This window comes from Hydra viridissima, unplaced genomic scaffold (assembly GCF_058129835.1).
Source record: "Hydra viridissima isolate aposymbiotic clone 2 unplaced genomic scaffold, HvirCarnegie_v1 scaffold_53, whole genome shotgun sequence".
NCBI lineage: Eukaryota > Metazoa > Cnidaria > Hydrozoa > Anthoathecata > Hydridae > Hydra > Hydra viridissima.
Genome location: NW_028324338.1, coordinates 57,305 through 70,002, shown reverse-complemented (window position 1 = coordinate 70,002; position 12,698 = coordinate 57,305). Strand labels below are relative to the sequence as shown.

General features: G+C 37.2%; 1 protein-coding gene across 2 annotated transcripts; it reads right to left on the bottom strand.

The window, feature by feature from the left end:
* Positions 1-1,773: 1,773 nt before the first annotated feature.
* Positions 1,774-9,048, bottom strand: LOC149876033 (uncharacterized). Of its 2 annotated transcripts, XM_090075848.1 has the most exons (5): positions 8,976-9,048; positions 2,915-5,734; positions 2,616-2,681; positions 2,300-2,356; positions 1,774-2,141 (listed from the first exon to the last, which is right to left on the bottom strand). In XM_090075848.1, exons 2-5 carry the CDS (start codon positions 5,703-5,705, stop codon positions 1,822-1,824), a joined length of 3,234 nt encoding a protein of 1,077 aa, XP_089931974.1. In that variant the 5' UTR covers positions 5,706-5,734; positions 8,976-9,048; the 3' UTR covers positions 1,774-1,821. The 2 variants fall into 2 exon arrangements, with proteins under 2 accessions (XP_089931974.1, XP_089931976.1); XM_090075850.1 differs by lacking the exon at positions 8,976-9,048 and having other exon boundaries at positions 2,915-6,670.
* Between the last annotated feature and the right edge of the window lie 3,650 nt (positions 9,049-12,698).

The following is a 12,698-nucleotide window of genomic DNA, read 5'->3' as shown; positions in this document are numbered from 1 at the left end:
TGCATAAAAAACCAACAACATAATAATCTACTAGGCATGTTTAAATTGAATTAAATAAAATCCTTTGCGCAAAAATAGGTATGTTAGAGAGTAAAAGCGCATAAAAAGCCTCGCTACTTTGTTAAAGGTAGTTTTTGAATAGTTTTTCAAAGACAGGTTAGCGTAAATTTCCTCTTTAAAGTTTAGCTTATGTAGCTTGACATCACAAAATATAAAACTCAAAAAGACAAGATAAAATATAAGATAAACGCAAAATAAAATATAGATGAAACTAAAGTTAGGCTGCATACAAAACCAACAACATAATATTCTACTAGTTATGTTTAAATTGAATTAAATAAAATCCTTTACGCAAATATAGGTAAGTTAGAGAGTAAAAGTGCATAAAAAGCTTTACTTTGCTGAAGAAGAAGATGAATAGATGCAACTTTTTAAATTCGTGAGCTATCTCTATCGGTGTAAGGTAGTTTTTGAACAATTTTTCAAAGAAAAGTTAGCCTAGTTTTCTTCTTTTAAGTTTAAATTATGTAGCTTGACATCACAAAATACAAAACTCAAAAAGACAAGATAAAATATAAGATAAACGCAAAATAAAATATAGATGAAACTAAAGTTAGGCTGCATACAAAACCAACAACATAATATTCTACTAGAAAAGTTAGCCTAGTTTCCTTCTTTTAAGTTTAGATTATGTAGCTTGACATCACAAAACACAAAAAGGCAAGATAAAATACAAGGTAAACGTAAAATAAAATAGAAGTCAAACAAAAGTTAGGTTGCATAAATACAAAAACTGCATTGCCAAAAATAGAATTTGTTGTCTAGAAAGACCTTTTAAACTTTGTTTCTTTCGTTTTTTGACTTAGTGAATCGCGATCTGGTTTTTCTTAGGCGCGCTTGTTTCTTAGTTGTTTTTTTTGTAAAGAAACTTTATTCAGACGTTTTTTTTTACGCAACTCCTTTAACATTATTTTTAACAAAGTATTCTTTTATACGTGTTTACATTGAAATAAAACCCTTTGCGTAAATAGAGATAAATTAGAGAGCAAAAGTACATAAAAAGCCTCGCTACTTTGCAGAAGAAGAATTGGATGGCAAGATTCGTGTGCTTTCTCTTTCGTTTAAGGTACTTCTTGAATATTTTTTCAAAGAAAAGTTAGCGTAGTTTTCCCCTTTTAAGTTTAGCTTACGCAGCTTGACATCACAAAACGCAAAAACCAATAAGGCATGATAAAATACAAGATAAACGTAAAATAAAATAGAAGTGAAACAAAAGTTAGACTGCATAAAAACAAAAAAAAAAAAAAAAACATAATATACTTCTATGTATGTTTACATTGATCTAAACAAAATCCTTTGTGTAAAGATATGAAAAAATAGAGAGTAAGAGTTCATAAAAAAGCCTCGCTATTTTGCTGAAGAAGAAATGGATGTCTAGATCTTTTAAAATAAGGAACTTTTTGATTTCTTTTTCCGAAAAATGGTTGGAGCAGTTTTCCTTTTTTAAATTTCACTTATGCAGTTTAACATCACAGGAAATATTATTTTGCTTTTTAACAAACTCTTAAAAACATCAGAAGTAATTCTAAATGCAACTCTATTAAAAGTTTTCACAGAATAACAAAACGACTTCTTTTTTTTTTTTTTAAAGATAAAAAAAAGTTTGAACTATCTTTAAATAAGAAATGTGAGAACAGTTTAACAGAACTTCTTGTTTATTATGTCTTTAGCGAAACAGATAAAAATATTTGCAAAAGCATAGATAAAACAAACTACACAAAAGGCCCATCTTTATTGCCAAACTGAACAAACTTATCTAAACTACATAAATGGTTTCACGATATTGCCATATTGAACAAACTTTTCTAAACTACCCTCTTTTTGAATTTTTAGCTTCATGTTTTTAATTTTGTCTTTAATATGGCTTTGGTAGGAGTACTTTTGCAAGACATGAATGAGCTTGTCACTGCTATGATTTGCCAAGATGCCAAGGTAATCTTTGTACGAGCAACTTGAGCTTACATCTGTAAACACGTCTTGCAAGATGTATGCCAACACCAAAGCTGCACATCGTGGAAAACTTCTGGTGTTGAACCATTCGTTGTGGCCAGGGCAAGCATTCAGCTCTTCAACTATTTCATCTAAAATTTTACAAACTCAAGTCATAACACAAAGTGATTAAATCAAATATTCATTTGGTTCTGAAGTAAGACAAGATTTATTCTGTTTTTTTATTTATTTTTTTTTTGTTGACCTTATTGTTTGCACTGATAGCAATAACTGGTTTTTGAAAGATTACCTAAATGGCATTGGCTAACTTCTGCTTTGTTTTCCTTTGTTCTTGGCTGAGTTGATCCTGAAATAAAATAAAACCATGTTCATTTTTCTAATTCATAAAAACCATCAACAGTTTCTAAGTGTTAGAGATGATAACAAGCTGTGCATGATTTCTAACGGTGATGTTTCTAACTTCATCATTAGAAATCGGGTAGACACAACTTTCTAAAAGTGCACTTAGCAATGATGGCTAGTTTTTGTTAACAGTTAACCATCTGAAATTGTGCAAGAAGAGGTTTGTGTTTATATATCTTTGTATAAATTAGGTTTTACATTACCGATGAGTTCTTGAGTGAAAGATGGCATTTCCAACTTGATTTTTTTTCTTCTTGGATCTTTTACTTCTAAAACATAATCAGTTTTAGTATCATTCACTTGTATAAACATTTAAGCAATCACAGAATTAGTCCTGCAACAAATACATACACACTTCTGTGTTGTTTTTTTGTTTTGTTTTGTTTTTTTTACAGCTCTAACAATAACAATAGGGCAAGGAGTTGATTTGGGCATTTTCATTTTTTGAAAGCGTGTTGAGATTTGCATAAAAATCAAAAATCAAAAATCAAAAAGAATTTACCTCTGGATGTAGAGGCAAGACTTTGGCTAAATAGGCTACCAACAGATTGAACAGCATAAGGTGAGAGCTGCTTTGCAAGAACAGTACCAGCCTGTTGGACAGGAACAGCTGAAACTGGATCAGATGAAAGAAACAAACTGGGTTTGGCCAATGTTTGCTGAAAAGCAACAAGGCTAGGAGTCAGAGGAACAGAAAAGACCTCTTTTGAAGGACAGAAAGCGACTTGCTGAGAAGGAGAAGCAGAAACAGGTTTGGCAACCACTTGCTCATTAAAGTAAACTGGAGAAAGTTTTGCATGGTGTTCAATAAAATCCGGTTCATCAGGAAATAATGTTAATGCAAGAGGAGAACAAGCTGTGCCAACAGGAACAGCTAGAGTCTGATCTACATCCATACAAACAGCTTGTTCGTTAGGAACTAGTTGTGCAAGAGCAGGGGATAGTTCAAGAACTGGACCAGCGATTGTTTGTTCAGATGGAACAGACGAAACAGGAGTTGAGGTAGGTTCACACAAGAAATCTACGGCATGGTCGTTGCTATCCTCTAAAGGAACATTGTTTTCTACAGCTGGAGAAAACGGAACCACTGTGGTACAGCTGAAAGTAGCAGCACATTCTTCAGAGTCAGAACCGGAGTCTAAATCTTCCTCAAAGATGTCCTCAACCTCATGAAAACCGTACTCCTCTGCATTAGTTTGGAGCCAGTCCATCACATCCTTCTCCTTCTTTGGTGGTCTCTCAGACTTTTCAACAGTCAAAGACTCTATGACTCCGAAGGACTGTCCGATGCCCAGGGCAAAGCGCAACTCCTCTGCAGCGTTCCACTGGGACACATAAAAGCTATCCATTGTGTTCCTGCTGTGCTTCATGTAGAGTGTAGCAAACCGCTCGCGATCTTCTTTGCTGTTGTTGGCAAAGTAAGTGGCTATCGAACCGCGAATGCAAGTGGGAGTAAGACGCTTCATGGGAATGTTTACTTGGCTTTTTCTGAAGCAGGACGTCAGGCAAGAGGAGATAGCAGAGGAACCCATCTGGTAAACAGGCACTCTAGTTGCACCGAGTGTCACACATTCGTCTTTGTTGGGTCTCATCGATGGAAAAAGGGGCCTGTAGCAGTCGCTCAACTCCAAAACAGTCTTGGTGTCTGCAGCCATGTAGTGAGAGTCGTTGACAAGAAGGTCTCTGTATCTCAGCAAATAAATATCGATCAACACTTTCAAGTCGTTCGGCACTAGAATGTTTTTGGCTCCGTACTTGTATGCTGTTTTGTAGCGCTCTTGCACAATGCAATATCCACACTCACTCTTCTCAGCAGCCATGTAGTCTCTAATGTTTAAAAGAGCAATGTTAGATTTTCTTAAACTGTTAATTACAGTGACAGAGAGCAGAAGATGGTTTCGTAGAGACACAGCATTGTCTCTAGTCGGTGTAAGAGACGGCTTTCTAATCGATTCCACTAACTGTCTTACGTATGCAGACTTGCCATATTCGTTCAGCAAACTGACATTGATGATGTTGATGCATTTTTTGCTTTTCACAAGGCTCCTCCTCAAAGAACGAAAGGGCCTCAGCACTTTTTGTAACTCCTCCACCTTGCAGCGCAAACGTCGGATGGCCTCATGAGAAAGTCCGAAATAGACATTCCTGGCTTCACTGAAACGAAACAGGAGACAAAGGTAGACAAGGCGGTTGTACAACGTGTGACAAGACATGGCTTTTGTTTGGTCAAGTTCACTCAGCTTGGAATTGAGCTGAATGTTTTTAAAGTGCATGGAAAAGTATCTATCCTCCAAAACGTTGGAATTGGTGAGAGCGTTCGGGTGCAGCGTCAGCGTGCTGTCACAACATGTCAATATTTCAACAACTGCATTTTTGTAGATCTTTGCTTGTGACAAAGTGTTGTTGTTGGCTACCACAAGCCACTTTTCAAAATCTCTGAAGAGCTCATCTGCTGACTGGTAATAAAAGTGAAAAGCATCTTTGTCCAGCTGAAACAAGAGTCTCTTATCTTCTGTCAAGACGGAGGAGTTGGAAACCAAGTGCTTTAAGGAATTAAAATCAGAGTCTAGGACGGATTCGGTGTTCAGCTCTTTGTTTTCTACAGAGGTGCAGTGGTTTGCAGAAGGAGCCTCGGACGAACCAGCAACTGATGAGGGCAAGCTTAAAAGAGGATCAGAGGAAAGAACCGGAGAAGAAAAAGAGGAGGAAGGCCCAGGAGCAGAGGATGCAGAGCCTGATGCAGACGCTTGTTCAGCTACTGGCTTAATACCAAAGAAGGCAGGTCGAATAAATTGAGGGACATAGAGCTTGTCGTTGTCGTATCGCTTTGCCTCTGCAATCTTTTGTTTGATCGTCTTGGAATCGTAGAAATGAGTCTCTTTCAAGTGTATGTCCAGTCGGTCGTAATACTTCCAACATTGCAAACAGGGGTAAGGTTTTGGACAGCCGGACTTGCGTTCGAGACGAGCATGCTGAAACTTCCTGACCATTGCAGAGTAAAAGATGGAAGCTTCATCCAAAGTCCAAGAATGATCTTTTTTAGTCAAGTGTCTTTTAATGCTTGTGGAGGAATGTTTGCACAAAGGCATCGGACAGCTAACAGCGTACCTCTTCTTGGTACCATAGAAAGGTACAACCCTGTTTACGGAGCCACACGCTGCAACTAATGCGGCCCTGACTTTGTTTTTGAGCTTTAAGTCTCTCTGTTCTTGTGACTGCCTTCTTTTCTTTTTTTTCGCTTTAGAGTTCGGAGAAGGGGCAACAACAGTGTTGTTTTCTTGTGAAGAAGACATGTTCAGGTGTTTGTTTGCAACGGTTTATGCTAAAAAAAAGAAGACAGTTAGTGAGAGTGTTTTTCTTCTGCCTGCATCCTGGAATCCTGGAATGTTTACAACTGCAGGGAAGAGCTGTGTTTTTTCGAATCCTCTGCAAAAGAGAAAAAAGAAAGAAAAGAGAGCAACAAGAAGAAACAAAGTTTCCACTAGCAAATGAAAAAGAATGAGAGCAACTAGCATTACATGCATGGTGGCAGCAGTGATTGCTATTATGAGAAGGAGAATGAGAAAAAAAAAAAAAAAAAAGAAACAAATAAATAAAGAGATGGAGTTTGAGAGGATCTCGCAACCATATGACTCAAAGAAAGAAACTGTGTTGAAAAAAGGCAAGAGAGGGCAAATAGAACTTGCTAACAAGGACAAATGACAGACATAACTACAACAGTAACAACTCTCATTGCAAGCATAATAACAACAGCATCAGCATCACTGACTCAGAGAGTGTTGACATAACAAAAAAGAAAACAAAAGTACAAGCCAAGTGGGGGAACATTAACAAACACTCATTGCAACTATAACAACAACAACAACAACAGCAACAGCATCACTGACTCAGAGGGTATTGATAAAAAAAAACAAGCAAAACAAAAACAAACAAAAAAACAAATAAAAAAACAAAACAAGCAAATTGGGTGAACAGTAACAACTCTCATTGCAAGCATAATAACAACAACAGCATCAGCATCAGCATCACTGACTCAGAGAGTGTTGACAAAATAAAATAGACAATAAGCAAGCAAAGTGGGTGAACAGTAACAACTCTCACTGCAAGCATAATAACAACAACAGCATCAGCATCAGCATCACTGACTCAGAGAGTGTTGATAAAATAAAACAGATTATAAACAAACAAAGTGGGTGAACAGTAACAGCTCTCATTGAAAGCATAATAACAACAACAGCATCACTAACTCAGAGGATATAAAAAAAACAAACAAACAAACAAACAAAACAAAAACAAAAAAAAAACAAGCAAAGTGGCTGAACAGTAACAGCTATCATTGCAAGTAAAATAACAACAACAGCATCAGCAACATCATCACTGACTCAGAGAGTGGTGATAAAATAAAACAGATTAAAAAACAAGCAAAGTGGCTAAACAGTAACAACTATAAATACAAGTAAAATGACAAAAGCAGCAACAGCATCACTAACTCGCAGGGTGTTGATAAAAAAAAAAGCAACAAACAAATAAAGCAAGCAAAGTGGGTGAACATTAACACTCATTGCAACTATAATAACACCAACAGCAACAGCATCAGTGACTCAAAGGGTGTTGATAAACAAAAACAAAGGCACAAACAAAACAAGCAGAGTGGGTGAACATTAACAACACTTATTGCAAGCATAATAACAACAACAGCATCAGCATCACTGACTCAGAGAGTGTTGATAAAATAAAATAGATTATAAACATGCCAAGTTTGTGAACATTAACAAACACTCATTGCAACTATAACAACGACTACAGCAACAGCATCACTTACTCAGAGAGTGTTGAGAAAAAAAACAACAAAAAAAACAAAAACAAAACAAAACAGAAAACAGAAGTACAAGCCAAGGGGGGGAACATTAACAAACACTCATTGCAACTATAACAACAACAACAGCAACAGCATCACTTACTCAGAGGATATTGATAAAAAAAACAAACAAACAAACAAACAAAACAAGCAAAGTGGCTGAACAGTAACAGCTATCATTGCAAGTAAAATAACAACAACAGCATCAGCAACATCATCACTGACTCAGAGAGTGGTGATAAAATAAAACAGATTAAAAAACAAGCAAAGTGGCTGAACAGTAACAACTATAAATACAAGTAAAATGACAAAAGCAGCAACAGCATCACTAACTCGCAGGGTGTTGATAAAAAAAAAAAGCAACAAACAAACAAAGCAAGCAAAGTGGGTGAACATTAACACTCATTGCAACTATAATAACACCAACAGCAACAGCATCAGTGACTCAAAGGGTGTTGATAAACAAAAACAAAAGCACAAACAAAACAAGCAAAGTGGGTGAACATTAGCAACACTTATTGCAAGCACAATAACAACAACAGCATCAGCATCACTGACTCAGAGAGTGTTGATAAAACAAAATAGATTATAAACAAGCCAAGTTGGTGAACATTAACAAACACTCATTGCAACTGTAATAAGAACAACAGCAACAGCATCACTGACACAAAGGGTGTTGATAAACAAAAACAAAAACACAAGCAAAGTGGGTGAACATTAACAACACTCATTGCAACTATAACAACAACAACAGCAACAGCATCACTGGCTCAAAGGGTGTTGATAAAATAAAGAAATAAAAACAAAACAAGCAAAGTGGGTGAACAGTAACAACTCCCATTGCAAGCATAATAACGACAACAGCAACAGCAACACCATCACTGACTCAGAGAGTGTTGATAAAATAAAATAGATTATAAACAAGCCAAGTTGGTGAACATTAACAAACACTCATTGCAACTATAACAACGACTACAGCAACAGCATCACTTACTCAGAGAGTGTTGAGAAAAAAAAAACAAAAACAAAAAAAAAACAAAACAAAACAGAAAACAAAAGTACAAGCCAAGTGGGGGAACATTAACAAACACTCATTGCAACTGTAACAACAACAACAGCAACAGCATCACTTACTCAGAGAGTGTTTATAAATAAAACAAAAAACAAAAACAAGAAACAAAAATACAAGCCAAGTGGGTGATTACTAACAGCGCTAACAGCAGCAACAACAGTGTCTTTAGAAACAACAAACAAGTACAACAGCAACAACTGCTTTTACAGAGTATAACAATAACAACAACATGGCACTAACAACAACAAAAGGTAAAAACCTGTAGGCAAAAGGAGAGCTGCATTCAGACAAGATCGATTACAAAGAGGCTCTTCTTTAGGACAGAGGAGAAAACTGCTTTTGAGGGACAGAGGGACTTTTGTTGTTGTGTGTTGTTGTTGTTGTGCAGAAACCAACAAACTTTTATTGAACCGAATATAACCGAATATAACCGAAAGTCTTGTTTGCTTCTGTTTTGTGCCATCAAGAAGGGAAAACAAAACATCACAAAACAAACGAAGCAATCGAAACAAACAAACAAACAAACGAACGAAACAAACAAACAAAAAAAAAAATTAAAAAAATTAACAAACAAACAAACAAACAAACAAGCAAACAAACAAAAACAAATAAGAAAAACAGAAAACGCAGTACCGAAACCTCGCCATTTTTTATCCTTCCTCAAGCTTTCTCTGGGCGCCAAAGACCGAGAAAGTTGAGCAAACGTGACGTTGAGGGGGGGGAGGGGGTACTTAAGGACAGCAGACCGACCAATGGCACGCTTAGGAGAGACCCACGTGAATGCTACATTTTCTTTCTATGTACGCTGAATCCGCTCAAAGTCTGGAATTTCCAGCATTCACGTGTCATCACTCCAGCCACCAGATTGGCCCACACTTTGCACACTTTCAAGACTAGAAACTCACTTGTGCTCAATTTGAGCAAAAAAAAAAAAAAACTAAGTCTCGCATGGCGACAACATTTTCCAAAAGCAAACAAAGGCAAACGAAGGCAAACGAAGAAAAAACAAAAAACAAATAAACAAAAACAAAACCGAATAGGAGAGAGAGAGTGAGTCGACTCATTTCTTTCGACTGCCTTAAACGAGAAGTCTAAAACGTTAAAAGTTGAAAACTAGTTTTTAAAATGACTGCACCGAAAAAACTTTACGACAGTTTAGCTGGTTAAAAACGCAGAGGAAAATATTTTATAAAATTTAAGCGTTCTAAAGATGTCCATTTTTGTTTTTGTTTTTTTTATTTTGGTTTGTTTCTGGCTTGTTTCTTTCTTTAAATTCTAGCGATCGAGCATATTTGAACGGTTTCATCAACCTGTCGGCGCACGTGCTCGAGAGCTAGAACTTTGATTGCTTTTGTTGTTGAGAATTGAGAATGTCCGAGCAGGTTTTTTTATCGATTTCATCGCTTGTGGCGAGGCAAAAATCAAAACGCTTTTTGGACGAAAGAAAGAGATTAAAAGAAAAAAGAGAAAAAAAAACAAAAAAATAGGTTATGTGTTATGAACATTTATTTTCTCACGCGATGACGTCTAGTTTTGTTAGAGTAATTAAAATATGGTATCAAGTTTGTAATTTCTATCTTATTTTTAGTTACGGATAATTGCCAATTATGTCACGTTTAGTATACACAACGCTGTTTTCTTAATAGCAATATGATACAAACAAGGTATAAAAAAAAAAGCGTTCGCTCGATCTTCCTTAGTCAGTTGAACAAAAAGAAATTTTCACAACATATGATTGATTTGGTTGTCCTAGCAAGCTGTTTAGCAAACGACTAGAGGTTGCAACTGTTGTTCATTGAAAACGAAAAAATCTAGCGTCAGCAAGAAATTTTGAATACATAATGTACACAAAAGTGGCACTTACAAATGAAAATGTAAAAAAAACTGTTTACCTTGATGCCAGACTCGCAGAGATGTTGTCGCTCGTTTCTATCGACTGCGAACAGCTTTGTTGTTTTTCGAAGTGCCTCTTCATTCTACTTATAGCCGAAGTTTTGGCTTCGAAAAAAAATACGAACGTCGTTAAGCTCAACGAGCTGCTTTAAGTGTTGTTCGTGGCGAAAACGAAATGCTTAAAACGGATAAAAGTGTTGGCGTAATTACACTTTTCGACCGCGATGCAGTTTGTCAACTCTAGCGTACTTTTTTGGCTCGTGGAGCAAAGCCTCATGATAATAGCAAAGGCTTAAAATGTCTTAACATGTCAGCAAAGGCTTAATATGCTTAATAAACTGTGGTTAAGCTTTTGCGGTGCAGTTCATTTACAACTTAATTTGCAACTTGCTGGCACAAGCAAACGTTTATGACTTCTCGTTTAAGACAGTTGAGCGAAATCAGTCGACTCACTCATTCTCCCTTTTCTGTTTTGTTTTTGTTTTTGTTTTTTTGTTTTTGTTTTGTTTTTGTTTTGTTTTTTTTTTTCTTTGTTTGTCTTTTGTTTAAAATGTAAAAAACTCGAAAGGAAAGTTGTTGCTTTGTTTGCTTATTGAAAGTTTTCGCCAGTTGCAAGACTTAGTTTTGTTTTTGTTTACTTATTAAAATATCGAGGAAAATATTTGAGGACATCGCATTCTAATGGTGCCTTTATAACAACATCTAACGATTTAACGTTTAATGTTGTGCTCAAAAAAAAAATTCCTTTATATCTCTCAATGGTCTCCAACGTAAAACTGCCGACCAATCGCAACGATTAAACAGCCAACCAATGGCAGCTCAATGGTCTCCAAACAAGAGACTGCCGACCAATGGCAGCTCAGTGGTTTTGAGAAGTGAGATCATTCGATTTCCTTTTATTATCTCCAGTTTGAACTAGTGCTTGGCTTGTGGTGGCAGAAACTAAAACTTCCCGTTTTTGTATTTTGTTTGAATTTCTTTGCTTTGAGCTTTTTAATCGATCGATAGCTTTAGGAGAAAAGAAGAAAACCCCCTCTGACGAAGTCTTGGCTTTTTAAAACGCCATCAAATTTTGGCAAACAAATCTCATACGAAACGCTACTTTGATGTCAAGCTTTCGTTACTCCCTACTCCCTTCTAGCGGAGGGGGCAAAAAGGTGTTGCATCCTAGAGCTAAAAGTGAGGAGGGAAGCAAGTTTTTTTTTCGTTTTGTTTGCTTTTTTATGTTTTTTGTTTTTTGAGGGGGAGAGTTAGAGGGTAAGGGGTAGGATTAGAGGGGGTTGGGTTACGGTTTGGAAACCTGGGGGACGAGGATAACAAGCAGGAGTTTAGTGTTAAGGTTAAAGGGCCCACGAGGGGCTTCCTTCAATTGTAAAATGCCTTTAGACGCACGTGTCTAGTCGTCTCGTTGCATCGACCTAGAGAGTTTTCTGATAGATCTTGCGCTTTGGGCTCAGTTAATCGGTCTGTATCCATTGTAAACACGGTGTCTGCCGTTAGAAAATCGTTAACCAGGCGTTTGTGAGCTTTAACAACCATCCCTTTGAGTTTAAAACGAACGTTTCTTCAAAAGCCACTCGAGATGGAGGTACTCACGGAGGTTTGTTACGGTAACAACCCTGTGGTTTGCCATCTTCTTTCTTTCCGCAGCGTCGCAAACGCATCGGCCGGTCTCTTAGGTGACGAAAAAACGTCTGATCTCTCGACTGGAATGCTTAACGTACTAAGATTAGTTAGAGTTAGTACTAAGAGTTGCCTCTGGCCGCCGTAATTTTCTTCGATGATGGCTGGAAAATTTCGTGACGTCGTTTTCAAACCTCTAGGGTCGAATTTAACCTTCGACCTTAAAGTCGATTTTAGCCTTCGGTGTGGCTCTGTACAACTTTTGCGGTGAAAAAGCTTGCGCGGAGTCTACAGTTGTATTTAGCCGACAGACGCTGGCAACGCAGAAACAGAATGACTCTTGGGCGGCGCAAACCGAGCGTTCAGCAAATTTCTAGCATTTTACGTCAAAGCGGACAAATCTGCACGACAAATAAAGCTAACTTTCTCGTTGCAACAGTTAGTCACTGGATCGTTGGACGAGTGTGTACAGCTGTTTTGCGTCGAAAGCCGACCGGTGGTCGGATGCGACTCTTCTTTTCTTCGAAAATCAGAACCTGGCCATCAGTCGTGTATCACCATCGAATGCTTAATGTAGTGATTTCTCGAAACGACAAAAGCTTGTAAAACAAACAGCTTCGCTGTACTGTTGCCTAATATGTTAACGGATGGCCAGGAACAACCTTGGTCTGTAATGAATGAGTTCGTTTTTCCATTCGAGGCACTAATTACTGCAGTTTAAAAGTCACCTAAAGGTATAAGCTCATCTCTCCATTCAAGAAAAACAAGCATCAGAGTTTCGCAGAGTTTCGGAAAGTTTGCATGCACGACACCACCATCGATGATACTTAAACAAACAGA